Source organism: Rhopalosiphum maidis, chromosome 4 (genome assembly GCF_003676215.2).
Source record: "Rhopalosiphum maidis isolate BTI-1 chromosome 4, ASM367621v3, whole genome shotgun sequence".
NCBI classification, from domain to species: Eukaryota; Metazoa; Arthropoda; class Insecta; order Hemiptera; family Aphididae; genus Rhopalosiphum; species Rhopalosiphum maidis.
Window position 1 is genome coordinate 14925516 of NC_040880.1, and position 19535 is coordinate 14945050.

General features: G+C 24.4%; 1 protein-coding gene across 1 annotated transcript; it reads left to right on the forward strand.

Moving 5' to 3' along the window:
• Window positions 1-965: 965 nt before the first annotated feature.
• Window positions 966-6327, forward strand: LOC113548269. Its single transcript, XM_026949069.1, has 8 exons — window positions 966-1035; window positions 1123-1296; window positions 2182-2369; window positions 3589-3721; window positions 4582-4724; window positions 5273-5386; window positions 5448-5513; window positions 6139-6327. Exons 1-8 carry the CDS (start codon window positions 966-968, stop codon window positions 6325-6327), a joined length of 1077 nt encoding a protein of 358 aa, XP_026804870.1.
• Window positions 6328-19535: the final 13208 nt, after the last annotated feature.

The following is a 19535-nucleotide window of genomic DNA, read 5'->3' on the forward strand; positions in this document are numbered from 1 at the left end:
AAAGTCTGCCTATTATGTAACACATTTTAAAGTTTATGTGATAACATTTCAAAAAAATATAAATTTAAAATTACAAAGTACTAGTTGAAGAATGAAGATATTCATGATCTTGATGAATTTCGTAAAAACCTAAATTTGATTATTTATAAAAAAAATTGTGACTATGCATTTATGATATTTTTTTTTTTACTATAAAAACTATTTGCCAAAGACTGCATTACATTTTCAAGGTTTTTTATTCATCCACGAGAACGTTACAAATATTTGTAAATAGCACAACAAGTTCCTAAATACCTGGAAAATTATATCATGCCCATTAGAGGCTAATTAGAGATTTTGGTGAATATTTCAAGTCTCTACAATCATAAAAATAATAAATTATTATTCATTTATGAATTACAAAAAAGAAAAAAAAACATTTTATCAACACTGGTTTTGCATAAAAATTACTGTTTTCCCGATTATTTTGGAAAGTGCTATAAATGTTGACCTTCTATAATATCAACTAAATCTAATTTACTGACAAAAAACACCCTTCACGTGGAAGATCGAAGCATTTTGACATGTATATGTCTTATAGCTGGAGTCATTCTATAAATTTGTTGGACACGGTGAGCGTTATCGTGATGTCACGAACCACCTGTAGGTTTATAACGATCGGTTAATTAGTCAGTAGCCATAAGACATTTACATGTCTGATGTATCTGCATGCAGTGGACGGCTACCGTACCCATTCGATGGACAATGATACAGAGATAATTTTTTTCTAAAATTAACGACCACTATAAACATTATGTACCATATAACATAACATAACATTATTACATTCATCGCTGTGGACAAAATCTAAAAGAATTGTGGAAAAGTATATTGATGTATGAAGATTTAGATTTACAATACAAACTATACAAGCATGTTGTTGTTATGCGAGTATGCGACCATCGTTACTTTTGATCAATGCAATAATGTCATTACTTATTATGTTAAAACTATCTATAATTTATAAACCTAAAGCATTGTCATTTATTTGTAAATGTAAATTACAAATATTTCCTACATAATAATATTAAAATTATAATTTTTTTACCAATATTTAAAGATAATAATTATTTTTTAATTTAGGTGTAGGAGGCACTGATATTTCTAAAAAGGTAATGTGCTATATTAAAGGAAATTTGATGGATTCTAGCACAGATTTAATTAATCTAGAGGCTAAAGACATACCATGTGAATGTGAAGTAATTATGTACTCTCGATTTTCAATCAACGAAGAATCCATAATAAATGTTGATGAAGGTAAATTAATTTTTATTGAGTATTTACCTATACATACATTTAAAACTTTGTTTGAAGTTTATAAAGTACTTTTATACCTAATAACAATATCGTAGAATCGGTTGATTTACTGTAATTTTGTAACATTATTCTATGATCTTGAGTGATTTTTAAGGGGTCGATAATATTTGAATATGTGATAGGAGTATTTATAGGACTTACTTATTATATAATAAGTTATAGGTTATAGCTATAAATACTTTTGATTCGCATAGTTTTGGTCTTAATTTAGTGGTATTAGTTGTAGCCACCGTTACGAAAGTAGTCGTTTTAGTGAAATGCATTTCAATGATAAACGTAAACGATAATTTGATTAACTCAATATCACATTTAGGAAATATAAATATATTGATAAATTATTATCGATAAGTAATAACCCACAATTCTTTTCTATTTGGAATGTATAAAATACTTAGATTTACCAAATAAAATTGATTATTACTTTTAACTTGTTTATATTATATATACATACTTTATGTATATAATAGTACAACGTGCCCGTGTTCTGCATTTTATTTTTTAACCAATTTACTAAAGTTATAAAATAGCTACAAGAAGTTATATTAAAGTCATTAGATAATTATATAAAAAAAAAGATAATAACTTATTATGAGTCGTGTTAACAATAGACTAAAATGTTTTTATAATGATGAAATTATCATGCAATATATATAAAATAAATGGTGATTAAGTTTTAGAAATTTGGTTTTTTCGTTAGTAATATAAATAAATAATATTTTTTCAAATAATTTAAATAAATAAAAAAAGTTATTTATTTGATAATTTATTTAAATAGTTATGACTAAAGAATTTACAATACTAATAAATAATATAAATATGTTTTAGCTCTTCTTAAATCAGTAACAGACTTGAATAAACCTGTGATCCTGACAGTTTCACGAGAAGAACTGTATTTAGATTGGATTAAAATATTGAAACCTGATGGTAATGCTAAAGACGCAAAAGTCTTATGTGATTTCGCATTAAAACATAATGTACAAGGATATATTTTAAATTCGATTACACCACAATGCGTATGTATACTCAACGTGTACTAATAAAGTAACTATCACGCGTGATGAGTTTTTTATTATATTATATTGATAAGTACTAAAAATAATAATAAAAAATTAAATAGTATTATAAATAATTAAAAAAAAAAAAATTCTGGAAAGTTGCTTGTTATATAGTTTGTTTAGAATGTACTTTGAAGTTGAGTAGACCGCTGTAATGTATCTTTTATGTTTGAATATAATATCTTTGCATACAAAAAATTAAGTAATTAATTAAGTTTACATTTGAATTTCAAAAGCATATAAAAAAATATTGTACCTATGTTCGTTATTTTTGAATTGCATTAAGTAAAATTTATGAGAAATCATATTCATACTTTTTACTGAATAATTTTTATAGAACTAAAATAATAACAGTGGATAAGTAGGTAATTACTCTGCTGCTGTACTGTAGTCTGTAGGTGTCAAGTATACATCGCCATTGAATAGGTCGAGAAAAGTTGAAAACCTCAAATATCTATAAATAGCACATAATAAACAAAACAATTGAAAATATAATATCCTTTCTAGTAATATGAATATTAAGGGATGTAAAGGTTTTACGGTTAATGATTTTTAAATTACCTACAAAGAAAAAATTTTGAAAAAATATTATTTTTCTCGATTATTTTTTCGTTGATTATTTTTAAAAGTAGTAACTGAAAAAATTCACTTTTGACTTACCAAAAAATAACTAGATCCAATTTGTTACCAAAAACCACCATTGAAATAGAAGATCTAAATATTCTAAATATTTTTCGTTTGTTAACTATAATAAAATATGTACATAGATACACCCACACAAAATAACATGTGATCGTAAAATCAATATATTCATTGGTTCGGTCGGAATATAATATTCAAAATTTCAGATGCTTATAAATAGCTAAACATTATTCTTAATATTTTGAAAATGTTACAGTTACATACAATGATAATTTTTATAAGTGACATTTACGTCAATACGGCTATACTATGCATATCATTTGAATTATAACAAAATAATAATCATTAATTTAATTATGAATTTGTTTCAAAAAAAAAAAACCCATTTTTTTAAAAAAATTAAGTTTTGTGTATAATTATCTTTTTTCCATTACTTATTTTGTTAGTTTTACATATATCTTAATAAAATATAGGACATTTTCTAACTTAACGACACTTGACTGTTACTTACCTATTTGTTTTTGTACGTTTTTAGGTGTTTAGATCGTTCAATGAAAACGTTGGAAAATATATTATACCTTATATAAAACAATTAAAACAATGCGGTCCTGACTTAATAATCGGTGTCACTGTTGAAGCAATTCCATCATCTATAAAGAATCCATGCAGTACGTTATAAATGTTTTATTTTGTATTAATTTAAGGGGCTGCTACACCAGAATTTGTTTTCTCTGTCTATCTCCCACATAATATAGGAACAAAGATATTCCGTATTTCCACGATTACGACTTTCTAGTTCAGTTTAGGACAAAAGCACCTATTATATATTTTATAAAGTGTGCATTGACCGGATAGATTTTTAATATTTACATTTTTTATAAATATAAGTATGTTTTAATTTAAAATAATTTCGATTATTTTTAACCATTAATTATTTATTCAAAATTGTAAACATTAAAAATCTATCCGGTCAATGCATAGGAGATACTCTTCTTTATAAAATATATAATAGGTGCTTTTGTCCTAAACTGAACTAGAGAGTCGTAATCGTGGAAATACGGAGTATCTTTGTTCCTATATTATGTGGGAGATAGACAAAGAAAACAAATGCTGGTGTAGCGGCCTCTTAATTAATAAGGTCTAATAGGTTATATATAATTTTACACAGAGAATTATCGAACTTTGTTAATTTGTATACAATTCGAACACCATTAAGTAGATACTTGGGAAACGTTTTATTATTATTTTTCATCAATTAAGATATTTTACAATTAGTTTAGAAAATAGATATATTTTAAGGTATTCAATTATTGTCGATCATAATAAAATCATTAAAATACAACAGATACTCCAATACTCTACGGTTTGTTGAATTTCAGATTAATATTATAATTGTTTTATATTATTTAAGTAAAAACGATGAATTAACTATAATATTGTATTGTAACCTAAAAATTAAAAATTATATTTTTAATTTATTTTTACGCATTAAGTATGTTATAACTCACATTTTTATTTTTTATTAAAGTGTACAATTTTGAAGAATTGAACGATTTAGTAAACTTCTATGAAGTACAAACGTTTAAATTGAATGAATGTGTTCCCAATTTGTATAATGGCAGAACTCCAATTACAAAAAGTGAACATGGTGCTAATTATCTCTATGGAATGGTAAAAATATTTAATGTTGTTTTTTAATAATGGTTGAGGTGTTTATGTATAAGATAATACGTTCCAATTTTAGGAATAATCGAATTAAACATCGATTAGTATTGGAAGAATAGCGGGAAACCGATTGCCATTATTATTATTTTTTAAACGTTCTATTGTCTCGCATATAAAGAACTATTTTAGTCATTAATACATTACTCAATTTTCTTTATATTTTATTTAATTTGTAGTAGGCTAATCTTTTTTACCCAAGTATCATTTCCTATTATCTACCATATTCCTAGTCGACCATTCTAATATTTTAGTTTAACGCTTATGAATTTAAAAAAATGATGAAGTATTGTAATTTTAACTAATAAAAAATGTCTGGAAAAGCCTAAATTATTAAAAAAATTATAAATACTTTTAAAAATGTCTTTGGCAGAATTAAAATTTAATAATCCAAAAATGGTTAGTTATTACTGTTATTAGACAAGAAAATATAATTTATAATATTAGTGTAAAATTGTTTCAACATGCTTTTAATTAATTATGTTTTAATTTTTTAGGAAGAAGTAGCATCATATCTGAAGGAATCGAAAATATGTCTTACAAAACTAAGCTATAATATTGAAATGTACCCAGTCTACAATGATCAAACAACTTATACTTCTTATAAAAAAGTATCGTTAATTAAATATTTTAAGATCAATATTGATTATTTCATTATTTTAATTGTTTTAGGTGTGTAAAGGAGAATTTGATTGTTCAACTTATTGTGTACAAACTACAAAAAATTTTTATGATAAGGTAAAATAATAAATTTTAGATTGAAAATATCAATATACAAAATAATGAAATTAACCAAATGCAATCATTTCTGGAAGATTTATTGTCTTGAAATTATATTTTACTACACAATATTATGTACTTATTTACTTATTATTAGTAAATAAGATTGTTATTCAGAACCATAATAATCGCATTTATACTCTCCTCCATAGTTTAAATAAAATCGTAGGGTTAAAGGGCAAAACGGCGAATAGTAGCAATAGCCTCGAAACCTAAAGTGTTACTAGAGTTTATTGTGTTTTACTGAAAATATTTAATATATACTTATACCTACATAAAATATTTATAATTAGAGAAAAATGGACAATTTATTTTCTTGTGAATAATCTAAAAGTAGCCAAACCCACATTATCGTGTTTCTTTCACAGATATCATTATATTATCTATCAATAATCAGTACATTTTCCGCATTTTCGGACATAAAACGTAATGCTTAAATATAAAACCAAAACCTTGAATATATATTATGTTGAAGAGTAGACACGATATTATTATTTGAACTAGGCATATAAGATTTTGTTTTATTTAAATAGTTATTCTTTTAAAAACCAAGTAATTATATTTTTTTTTTATGGTTTTTTAGGGGAAATTTGTACATGATGAAAACAGTGGAATAATTGTCATGATTTTGGATCTTGATGATATTGGAAACGATTGTCAGTGTACTTCGGCGTTCATTGGATTTAAAAACATAATTGCTGGCTTCGTTGGTGGTTCACACATACCCTGTACAAAATTTGACATTCAATCAATTGAATATCCAATTAAATAACCAGTAATTTCATTAACTGATAAATAAATACAGAAATTTAACCAATTTTCAAATCTTTTTTACGAATATCCTAGTATACAAAGATTTAAAATATTTTTGAAGTCGAAGACTAAAAGTGGTATGAGATATTTTACTGTGTCGCTGAAATTTCAATTATTGTAGTCTTGTCTAATATAGACAGAAGTAATTAGTTATAGTTATTATACTACATCGCATCATTATAGTTTAAAATAACTATAAATATTTAATTTATTGATATTTTTAATGACAGTTGTGTTAAACAAAAAATATTAAATTAAATAAAATATTCAATCTTCCTAAAATGTATGTATTTTTACCATTAAATATAGAAATTTGATATTTTTTCCATAATTTTAAAATCTAAGTTGTGTTATTATTATTTTAATTATGCACCATCTACCTAGCTATAGTTGAATTGGAAACATATTTTTAATCGTTTTTAATAATATTTATATATCTATTTAAACCTTCTTATAAGTCGTTACGTATTGGTCAAACAAGTTCAGTAGTAGCCTTGTGGTTTTAATAGACGTTTGAGATACGTTAACGCATGAATAATATTGCTTAGCATATAATAAACGTTCGTTAGTACCGGCGATGAAAGTGTAATGAAATATATTATATAAGTTCCAACACAGTGTTTATTTAAGACCATGTAACGTGACAGCTGGACTGTTCTGCAGGAAAAAAGGATGCAGCACGTGTCGTCACGTTATGTTGTTCCATTCGTGAAAACGTGAACGTTTATCCGCAGAGTACGCTTAATTTTCGCTCTTTGTCCGCTGTCGATCTGTGTAAGTGCTTTTGAAGCATATAAAATCTTAGTAAAATTTTAGTCGAGTTTTGAATAGCCGAGTAGAGACTAGCAAGCATCTCTACTTTTTTAACATAATATTTTATATTTTATACTTTACAGATAAATCATAATAATTAAATTGTTTAATTCTAAGTCCAATAATCTTGTGATTTTAAATAAGCTATCGTCAAGAACAGGGTTCCTTAGCAAAGAGTATAGTGTATAATACAAGTAATATTAACTAAACCTTTGTATAAATTGCTATATCTATTGATTATTTTGCTAGTTTTTTTTAACCACATATCAATAGAATATTGAAAACTTTCTATTGTTTTTGTGCGTTTTTAGAAGAATTTTGCATTCTATGAAAACATTGGAAAATACACTATACCTTATATAAAACAATTAAAACAATGCGGTCCTGATTTAATAATTGGTGTTTCTGTGTATTATGCATTTCTATCAGCTATAAAAAAATCCATGCATATGATTTATATTTTATACTAATGAATTGGTTTAATAACATTGATCACTAAACATTGTTAACTGTTTATAAAAAATGAATACTCAAGTCTAATGTAGGTATTTGGGATATTTTTTATTTTATTTGTATAATATACTAAACAATTATTTTGGAATATTTATGTATTTTCATATATTATTAATAATAATTTTTAATTATACGGAAATCATTAAAATATAATAATAATAAACTTAGTATAATATAACTATGAACTTGTATTTTAATATTTTTTTAGTCATAATTTTGATGAAATGAACGATTTCGTAGACTTTTATAAAATAGAAACGTATGAACTGAATTCATGCAATCCAGATTTGTATAATGGCCTGGCTTCACTTTACAAAAAGTGATTATGGTTCTAAATAACTCTACGGAATGGTAAAATATTTAACGTTGATTTTGAATGTCCTCATCATAGTCATCGAAATGTTTACGTGCAAAATATGTAGTTACCATTTTTGTAAGTTAGATATAAATACGTAGTGGGAAAAGAGCGGGTATTCGATTGCCATTATAATTTTTTTTTTATTATTGTTTATTAATTTAAATAGGTAATAAGAGATACGTATAAAGATAAAACAAGTTGTGAAATCAACAAAATATTAAAATATAAGTAAAAATACTCGAATCCTAAATTTTGCAAAATAAAAATTACAATTAAAATCATTTGTAATACATTATAAGCGTAAGAACTTAAGACATTACCAATACTTTTGAAGTTAAAATTTTTAAAGATCTGTATCGTCATAATAATTGTTATTAAATAAATTAAATTTTTTATTTTTGTTATTAAATATTACGAATGAACAATAATTTCGTTTCTTAGTTCCTTCAATAATTTAAAATATTTTGTATAATTATTTTACTGGTTCTTAATTTACTTCTCAATTACATTTAAATTATATAAAATTATCGTTAGGTAAATATATTTTAATATTACATTCTATCACATTGTCAACTAACGGAATATCCGTGTTGACTATTCTGATTTTTTATATTTTAATTTAATTATTATGAATTTAAATAATTGATATAATATTGTAATTAGAGCTGCTAACAAATGTCGGCCACAGTATAAAATAATAAAAAATAACATAACCAATTAAAAATATTTTATAGCAAAATGAGAATATAATATTTCATTAGTGGTTTGGTAAAACTCAAGAAAATTTAATATTTTAGTTTTAATGTTACTGTATATTTGTTTTAACAATGTATTAATATTTAATATTGATGATTTTAGTAAGAAGTATATCATATCTAAAAGAATAGGTTAAATAATATAAATAATATGTCTTACAAAATTAACCTTTTATATTGGAATGTACCCAATTAGCAATTAACATCGATGCAACGATTTTTAATTTTTATACACAAGTATCGTAAATTTAAACATTTTTAAGAAAATACGTAATTTTATTAATTTATTACTTTATTGGTGAGTTTATCCCGAGTGCGTCCCGTTTTTATTTTTTACCCTTTTCATAGTCCGAGTACGTCCGCAGTTTTATCGACAAATTATATTGAATAGCCGGAGTGCGCCCGCAGTCATATCGATAAATTATGTTAAATAGTCAGAGTGCGTCCTCGGTTCACAGCTATAGGTACCTATTTAATATAAAATAATCGAATAAACCTTTCAAGATACAGGTTTGATGATCGAATATGGTGGTTAAAATAATTAGTTTACCAATTGCACTTAAAATTACTCTTTTATATACCTACCATTGTGCTCTATATATATTAGGGTCGACAGACCAATTGCACTCAACACATTTTAAAACACCTAAGAAAAACTTATTACATAGTTATGAATTTATGATTATATAATAAATGTATACACTAGCTGATTTTTTGGTGAGTGTTAATAGGTACATAATATAACATATATATATAAATAAACAAATAATTTTTTTCTTAAAATTCAACAAGTTACTTTACTTACATAAAAATAATAACGTTTCATAAAATTCCCGATACTGTTATAAAATGTATTATAACTAGTCACTTTAACTAGTAATCAATTGATGATAAATATGTTTTTAATTTTCAAGTCTTTTAGTTTTTAGATTGTTTATGTTGATATAATTAAATCGAACAACAATATTTTGATACCTGAAAGTAGCCAAATTTGAATACAAGCACAATAATTGGAAAACTTTATTTTAGGCGCAATTGGTTCATGCCCATCAAAATCTACAACTATAATACTTTATAGGTGCTTACATTTTACAGCTATAATCGTGAATCACTGGAAATCGTGGGGAAATCGCATTTCATTTTCGGTGGAGTACGGTTGTGCGCGTTTTACTTTTTTAGGTATACGATTGCGCGCAGTGTCAGAATAACAAAGAACATGATTTTAACTATTTAAAGGCGTACGATGGCGTGCGAAATTGGTTGTGACGTTGCCAATTTTTTTATTAAAAAACAATTAAGTTATATCATAATTATTTTTAATATTTAAATACAGATACAAATACGTTTATTAAGTAACTAAGAATGAGAATAGAATGTAATAACAAGTAATAACTAAAAATTAACAACAATTTGTAATTATAATATAACATTTTTATTCATTTTTTATATTCGTGTTATCACATCTAATTAGTAATTATTTATGTATATCTATGAATCGAGTTTTAAAACAATAGTACCGATGGACACGAAATTAAACCTATTTCATATATTGATGTGTCTTTCATTTTAATAAATAATACATAGTTTTTTTTATATAAGATAGCAATAAATAATTAATAGAAAATATAGTTAAATTTATAAAATAATACAAAATATTTCGTTTTCATTATTTGCCTGACTTGAAATAGGTAGGCATTTAAATAAATGTCTAGGCGGATAGTGGAATTGCATAAAAATTAAATTCTTTGACTGTATGCCTAGGTATTTAGTAAAATGACTGATTTACCTACAATATATACATATTTAATAGATTTTATCGTTATAATTTCTTAAGCTTTTACTTTTTGAAAGACAACATGGAGTTTTAATTTTATAATCTTAGGCAGAAGTTCAGAGGTTTTCGAAACACAAAAATTTTAATTCGGACAAGACATTTATGAGTTATAAGCATAAAAAGTTCAGGTGAGTGAAGTATAAGGATAACCCGAAAAATGTTGGTCTCTACTCTGTTTATATAAAATTAAAATATTTTAAACTCATAAATTACTTGTCGGAATTTTGATAATTATGTATCAAAATATTCCAAAAAATATTCTGCTTCAGAATATGAAATTAAAAATGGTTCTTGTTATTCATAATAATAAAATATTTAACGAGAACATTTTTTTAAAAAATTTATAATATTTTTTCAAAACATTATTAGATAATAAAATTATGAAAAAAATAATTACCATTTTAGTTTCCCAAATTATAATAAAAACCGTACACAGACACTTTAAAATCTGCAGTTTTAATAAAATATTAATATTTATTATGTTTTTTTTTTTATTTGAAATAATTTCTGCATTTTATCTATACCTAATTATTTATTTATTTATTTTTTAATACTCTGACAGTTTAATTCTACAATAGGTAAATATTTACTTTATGATTTTATTAGGCATATATACGGGAGAGATATTTAAAATGTTTTGATATATGTCTAAATAATATAATTGACTATTAACAAACATTAATTCGCTTAAGAATTTATATTTTTAAAATCACCTTTTTATGGTGTTAGTAGTTTCTGGTCTTGGATTTGCTCAGTGAGTCGATGGCTTCAGACAATACAAACCAATAATCAAATACTGTATATTCTTTTAAGTACTTAGAGTTATTATTATGATTAGCTTTTCCGAGTAGGAATATAAACGTCATTTCGTTGCGGTAATTTTGACGCTGCCACTTTTAGATGCGAGCCAATATTGACGCTAAACAAAAATAAAATATACATAACATAAATAGAAGCTAATTTCAACGTAAAAACTGGGAATCCATGTACATTTGTATATTATATAGCTTTCTTACCTATTCACATATATTTAAATGGTATACGTTTTATTATTTTCTTTATTACGGTTTGCCGTTCAATTATACTTATACACTGTAAATTGACGTGTGCGTTAGTGTACTAAACTTGTGTACTTTATATCATACAGTGAGCCGTACGTTTTTTAAATTTAAATTAAAAAAAAAAAATTCTATAACATGCCATTGAAGTTTATAAAAAGTTAACGGGGAAAATATCTCCTTGTTCATGGTGGATTTATTCATAAAAAAGATAGAGAAGGTGAAAAAAAATTTTATGGAGATTATATGTATTTTATTATTCTATATATTATTTAAATAGAATAGTATTTTTATTAATGATAAAAATATTGGAACAACATTCCACCACGTCATTAAAATATTTTTTTTATTTAGTATTGAATATATTGTATAAGACTCATTATGCAACTATAAAGTACCTAGGGTCTATATTATATATTATATGTTTATTATCCATCTCAAATTAACAAGATAGATTAATATTAATTTAAGATACATTTTTTACAGAAATAATAAAGTTGTGTAGGTATAACAAGTATTGAAAGACTAACAAATGCGTGTAACGAAATCATACCCAAAATAAATTTGTACAAATAAATTTTAAATGTTTTTAAGTCTCTGAAAGAAAACCTTATCAGAAACTTTGCATTAAATTTTAAATCTTTGGCTATAATAATTGAATATTTTAAAATTTATAATTAACAAATTTAAATGATTTTGTCAATTTTTGAAAAAAAATTTAACTCCAAATACTAATAGAAATAATAATTTCTAGATATTTTTATTTTTATAAATCGCTATAAAAAAAAATTATATGCGAAGTCTTGTATTAAGTTTTCTTGCGCTTTGATCAAGTCTTATTTTTTTCAAATATTTTAAAAACTTAAAAATTGTTATTGCCTTTTATTTTTATTGTACATAGAAAAATACGTTATTTGTGGAAACCTTGAAATATCCATATATTTAAATAATAAGGAGGTTGCAAAAGGGTTGTGTCTGATTTTATGTTCATTGAAGCATGTCGGTAATAGTGTAAGAGTTAATGTTTCCGAACCTTATATAAACTAGATACTTTGATTGAATAATATATACGAGGTTTGTTGTCTTGAAATAGTATTTACTTCACAATGAGCATTATTATAAAATACTCTCATTTAATTATTACTTGGAAATAAGACTAAATTATAAAAGATAATTAGATAATTAAGGTATTTAAATTGTTATTTTTTTTTTAAATCATGGAATTTAATTTTTTTATGTTTTTTTTAGGGAAAATTTGTACTTAATGCAAAAAGTGAAATGACTGTTGTGTTAACGGATCTTGATGACGTTAATAACGACTGTCTGTGTGTTCAGCGTTTAATGGATTTAAAAACATAATTTCTGGTTTCAATAATACTTCAGTTATACCATGTACAAATTTTGACGTTGAATAAGAAGAAAATGAAAATAAATAACCAGCTATTTTATTAATTGTTTAATTTTTACTATAGTTAATCCAAATTTTAAATCATGTTTACCATTTTACTGTCATATTGTAGACAAAATTAAAATTTATTTAAATTCATAGATTGTATTAATTTTGTTCTAATAGACAACATTAACTAGTTGAAGTTATTATATATAATATCATTTCATCATATTTTATGACACATGTGTGCTTAACAAAATACGTTAAATTTATAAATGACTATAAACATTTTAATAATATAATATAAAATTATAAACGTAATAAGGAAAAAATATTATAATATCGATATAATATTATGTATAATATAAGTTTTAGCGTGTTAGTCATTAACATAGGTAAGTCTCGAGAAGAATATTGTATCGAGGCAACATAACATTATGTTGCTTAACGCCGCCGCTGACGTGTGTGCGAAGCGAGTCCCGCTGTTGAAGATTTTGGAAGGAGCGTTATAGATATGAGGGCGAGACCGTTTTCGACCAAAATCGTATGCTTCCCTTATCGGTCAAGTTTAAAATAGGTCGGACGACTACGAGCTGGTTCCCAATTGTCGAATTCGTTCCCGGGTTGTCAACAGGTAGCATATGACTATTGGTTTCCGCAAGCTTTCTTCACTGATGGTTCAACATCACCATGCAAGCATTTTGACGTTTAATCACTTGAATATCCAATTCAATAACCAGTTATTGTATTAATTGATAAATAAATATTGAAATTTAACCAAATTTAAATCTTATTTTATCCATGTTCTAGCATACAAAAATTCACAATATTTTCAAAGTACAAGACTAAAAATGGTTTTAGATATTTTACTAGGCTAAAATTTCAAATTTATTATTGTTCTAATAGACAGCAGTAATTAGTTATAGTTATTATATTATATTACATCGCATAATTATTGTTTAAAATAACAAAACATTTAATTTATTATACATTTTATATTTGTGTTAAATAAAAAATATTCAATTAAATTAAATATTCAATCTACGTAAAATATGTACTTTTTTAAATTTGGATACACCGTCTTTTTGTCTTCTTTTAACCAAGGCTTTAAAACCAAAATTATTTGATTGATACCAAGTAAATGTTTTACTTTAAATTATTGCCTTTTTGGACAATTATACTATAATTTTACAAATTTCTATGCGATTCCATGTATTTTTTTCACTAAGAATATATTTTTAGACATTACATAAATTATTTTTAAGACTTAATATTTTAACTTTAAGTATATGTTTACTTCAAATTTTGAACGATGTGCGCAAATAGGCACATATATATAAGGCACTGATTTAAGTAAATTATTTACTTTTAGTTTTACGACATGTTGATTTAAATTTTCCAAAAAAAAAACATTTATTATATTATAACAACAAGTATTTAATTAATATAAATATGTATATTTAAATCATATTATATTATTATTTTATTAACTTTTGATTCAATAAAATTTTACTATGAATACCGCAAATGGTGTGAATGGGTTCATATAATAAATAGATAAAATCTTAAAACTAATCTGCATATTTTGAAAATGCCATTGCGTGTAGTAAAATTTATAATATTATACGTAAAAGTTTTAAATCCCCACGAATAATGTTTTTAATTATAATAAAATAATTAACATTGTTATCCATTGAGTTATTCATCATTAAAATACGTAATTTCGTCTAAATCTGAAATACAAATATCTATGTATATAAAAAAAAATACCTAATTATGTTTGTATATTATTTAGATTTGTTGATTCTGGAAAGATTACTTAAGAGTTAAGAGAAAAATTGTATTAAAATGTTAAACCTTAACTATAAAAATGATAGATTTTATACATTTTTTACTACATAATACCCGTAGTTAGTAAATAGTTTGAATTTTAAATACATTTAAAAAAAGTTATAATTTTGTATTTTTATAATTTTATTAAGATGTAAGAACAAATTATGTGGGATTTTGCATTACTTTTTCAAGAATTTTGATTACTTAAGTAATCACTTTTTTATTGTCATTCATAGAAAAGAAAAACTGAAAATTTCAAACGTTTAAAGTAAATATAACATGTTAAATTTTTATTTTTATTTTTATTTATTAGAATATTTCAATTTATACAATTTGTAATTAAAACTTACAATATAAGCGTGAACAAAAAGAAAGGAGAATAGTTACCCAGCAATAACATACTCGTATGCGATAAATTTGTTCGGCTATTTTTATGTACAAATATATGTGTTTATTAAAAATAATCTAAGCATAAAAGTCTATTTCATAATGTAATTGTTTATGTAATTTAGTAAAATTAAGATGTTTTACACGATCAATTTAAAACTGACATTCTAAGGGACATGTTTTTTAATTTTTAGGTTTGAGTTTATGTAATCAGTTTTATATAATATTATTACTGATGTGTCTATTTAGTAGAAATATGATGGATATCACATCATCGTTGCTTAATAAAAATAGACTCAATCCTACGTGAAATGTACACAGTCCATTTTAGGTTTTAGTTAATTGTTTGTTAGAAATAATAAATTTAAATTTTCATTAAATATTCGTACTAAATGTACGCCGTACGGATGTCTATAATTGTTATTGCATGGATGATGTGTAAGTACTAAGTATAAAGCAGGAATAACTAAAATTAATAGACATTTAAAATTATTAATATAAATTTGTAATTTGTTAAAATTAAATGTTTTTAAAGAACAAAGTTCAATAGTATTTATGTTAATTTTTATTTTATTAAAAGTTAAATTAGTTATTATATAAAATTGTGTTATATTGAAATAGCAATAATGCACGGATGCAATGATTAAGATACGTAATTTTATCTAGTACTGCAGTTTAAAATAAAGATAAATATCACAAGGTAAAAATATTTTTTCTTTTTAAATAAAAAGATTTCGTGAGATAGTGAAAAAATGAATGCGTGGCAGTAATGTACTGGAATTGCATTATGCCACGTGATCATAGTATTTTATGATAAAATTGTAACCAATACAATATAATATAATATATCTAATCAGTGTCGATCGGTCACATGAACAAAAGTTTATGGCAGTTCTCTGTCGCTTATCTATAGATATTTGGAGTAATTAATAGCTCATTAGTGATGTTAGTAGGCAATTTTCATTAAGAAATTCGCATTTTAGAAATTTCAAAAATGGAAATTTCCAGAGGGAGAAAATTGTTTAACAATAAACTATTAATATATATTATATAAAGCAGTGGTCTTCAACCTTTTTGGATTCACGACCTACTTTTTTAGGCCTACATTTTTTGCGAAAAAAAAAATTCTGAAAATTTAACATTTGTAGCGCTCATAATAATTAAAATAGCGCGTTATCCCTAGTGATTATGGTCAAAAGTTTATCTCCACCACGTTTTCAATATTTTAACCAACCAATATGACCGCAAATACAGATTAACCTACAGACATGCATTTATCCTTGTAAAAATTATTATCTAAGTTTAATGTTTTAAGTCCAAGAATTTTAGCATACAAAGACGTATTTGACACACATATATATTGTATTGTCACTATGGATGAGCTCGAGCATTCATCTCCATGTCAATTTGATGAAATTATTTAAATTTCACTAGCACACATAAAAATATTTCTAACTTTTTATTGCTCTATAAAATCTTATTTGAGTAAAAAATTAATCTTCCTTGTAAATATTTTATAATTTATGATTTGTTATATAATTATTTCTAACGAACCTAGAACATAATATACAATAACAAAATATACAATTTGATCAACATGCCGGATTGACAGCGGTTTCAATAGAATAACATTAAAAGTAGAGTATCACAAGTATAAACAATTAAAAAAAAAAAAAAATAATAATAATAATAATAAAACGAGATTGGTGTAATACCGCATTATGACACAAAGGGATACAACTTGTCGGTATAAATGGTTAGTAATGTTAATTTACCGCTTTCATTTTGATAGTTGCATCAACAATAGCAGCAGCATTGTGGATGGCGTAATAATTATTATACAAATGCGAAGCATGGAAAGTCACAACTTCCTTGCGCCTCATTTACGTCCTTTCAGGGTAAGGGACCACTGCCATACCATCCTTTCTTCAGATATTACTGCTGCGCTGAAAATAAAAACCTTAAACTAATAATATTGAAGGATAGAAACGTACTAATTATATTGCATCGATTTAAGTATGTTTCTACTTGTCTTTACTGATACATATAATTTTTAATATCGTAACTTATATAATATATTAATTAATTGGAAAGTCCGTAACCAAATTTCATGATGTAGTGTAAATATTTTAATGTTATTATTAAAAAAAAAATATGTTACATAAAAAAAAAACTGTACTATCTCAGTAAATTATTTTAATCACTGTGCATCTCGATTTGGTATTACTGATTTTTTAATAAGTTGACACACAGTATAATGTAGTACACTCTTCATCGTCATCACTCATCATTATGATCTCCCTCGTTTTTATTATTTATCATCGTATAATACTAATTTTTTAAAAAAAAAAAAATCACCCCTTTATAGAACTATATCTCTGTGTAAGAATAAATTATTCTCATTTTGATTTTTTTCTTTGATCAATCAAGTATGATAACTAAACGTCACTTAAAGTGAGATGATACACTATGTTATTTACTATCATGTTAAAATGTTAGTATTGTCCGTTATAACAATATAAAATAATTCGACACATTATTTACTATTTTTATTTTTATTTTAAATACGCAATGCACATTACTCGTTTATATTTATTTTATTTTGTTTATCGTGGAACCTGTATGATTTTGTTTAAGTATATATAATATTATCCGTTGTTGCAAATTAGTCGTCTGTCGGACGTTCGTTTTATTCAAATAATAAAAAAATATTATTTATCGGTATAGGAAAAAAGAAGTATTATTATCTATAGCACAGGTAAATATTTTTGGGAAAAATTAGATAGATATTGAGAATAAAAATAATATTATACAATTAAAGATACAGTCAGTGCACTAATGTACGAGTAGTATCAAACACAATTTAAACATATATATATTTCTTTCCGTGAGCGTTGTTTATGTATCTCTCGTTAGGCGATACGCATGACGTACTGATTGTTAATACTTGTCTTATAACGTAAACACAATAACACGTTATTGAATTAGGAACTTTATCGAATCTCAGAATAGTCAGAATTATGTCTAAGTAAAAATACGACGAGAAATTGTGTGAAAAAACTAATAATAGGTAAACTATGTTGTATAGGTATATGATACGGTAGGCTCTTATTATTTAACCCTCAGTATGAAGTGGACTCATTTTTTTTTATCGTTAGACATTAATTTTTACTGCATTTAATATTGATATGATTACATTTAATTATTAATATGCTTTTTCATTTTTGTAATAAGTAAATACACAACGTCGTTTATTGAGGTTTAGTTAGCAGTCGTGTATTTTTTTCTGTTCAGTTGTTTTTCTTGTTTAATCATGTGCGATTATGACAAGTAGATATTATAAGTTAATATCAATTTGTTTTTTTTAAGCGAAGATAGAAAATACATTGTAAAATATTTTTGACACAACGCACATTGTGTAGTAAATGTCAAGTAGCTTGACATTGATTACATTGATGACATTGATGACATTGATGATATTGATGACATTAAACATGAATGCGGATGGTAGCATTGTAGCGCATTAACTGGAGTAGAAAATATATAATAGCAGTTTTCCGTGCTAGTCCACAAAAACCAAAAGTGTTAAATTTAACTTTCGAACCATAATATATTTAACAATTCACGATTAACCAATTATTATAACAATATAATGTTTAAATAAATAGTATACAACTTTTTTTTTTAATTACTAGAAATAGGTATACCGAACAATTTTGTTGAGTTTATAATTTAAATATTAGTTCAACTTAAACATAACACCTTTGGAAGATAATTAATGAAATCTTCAATTTATCAATAGTCCGTTTGAACAAATAAATAATAATATTTTATTACATTTAATTTTACTTAATCAAATAATTATAATTATTATGTTATACCTAATAAGCATTATTATGGTAATTGGAGTTTCGTCATTTTATCCATTGATGAAACTAAAAAAAGCGGTTTTATTTTTTTACCAATATTTTATATTCTACGTGTGAATAATAGTTTATTGTTCAAATTGTAATTAGTTTAAAAATGTTATTTAAAACTATACGTATTAAATAATAATACATTTTGATAAACATATTTTCTTACATTTTTTCGATGTGAAAATAAATAATCTTTTATCTGTAATTAAGTATGCAATTCTACACTATTTATTAATTTAGGTACTTATTTAATTGGAAACTTATTTAAATTTAGGATCTTAAAGTGTTTTGGTTATGTTATGGTAGTTT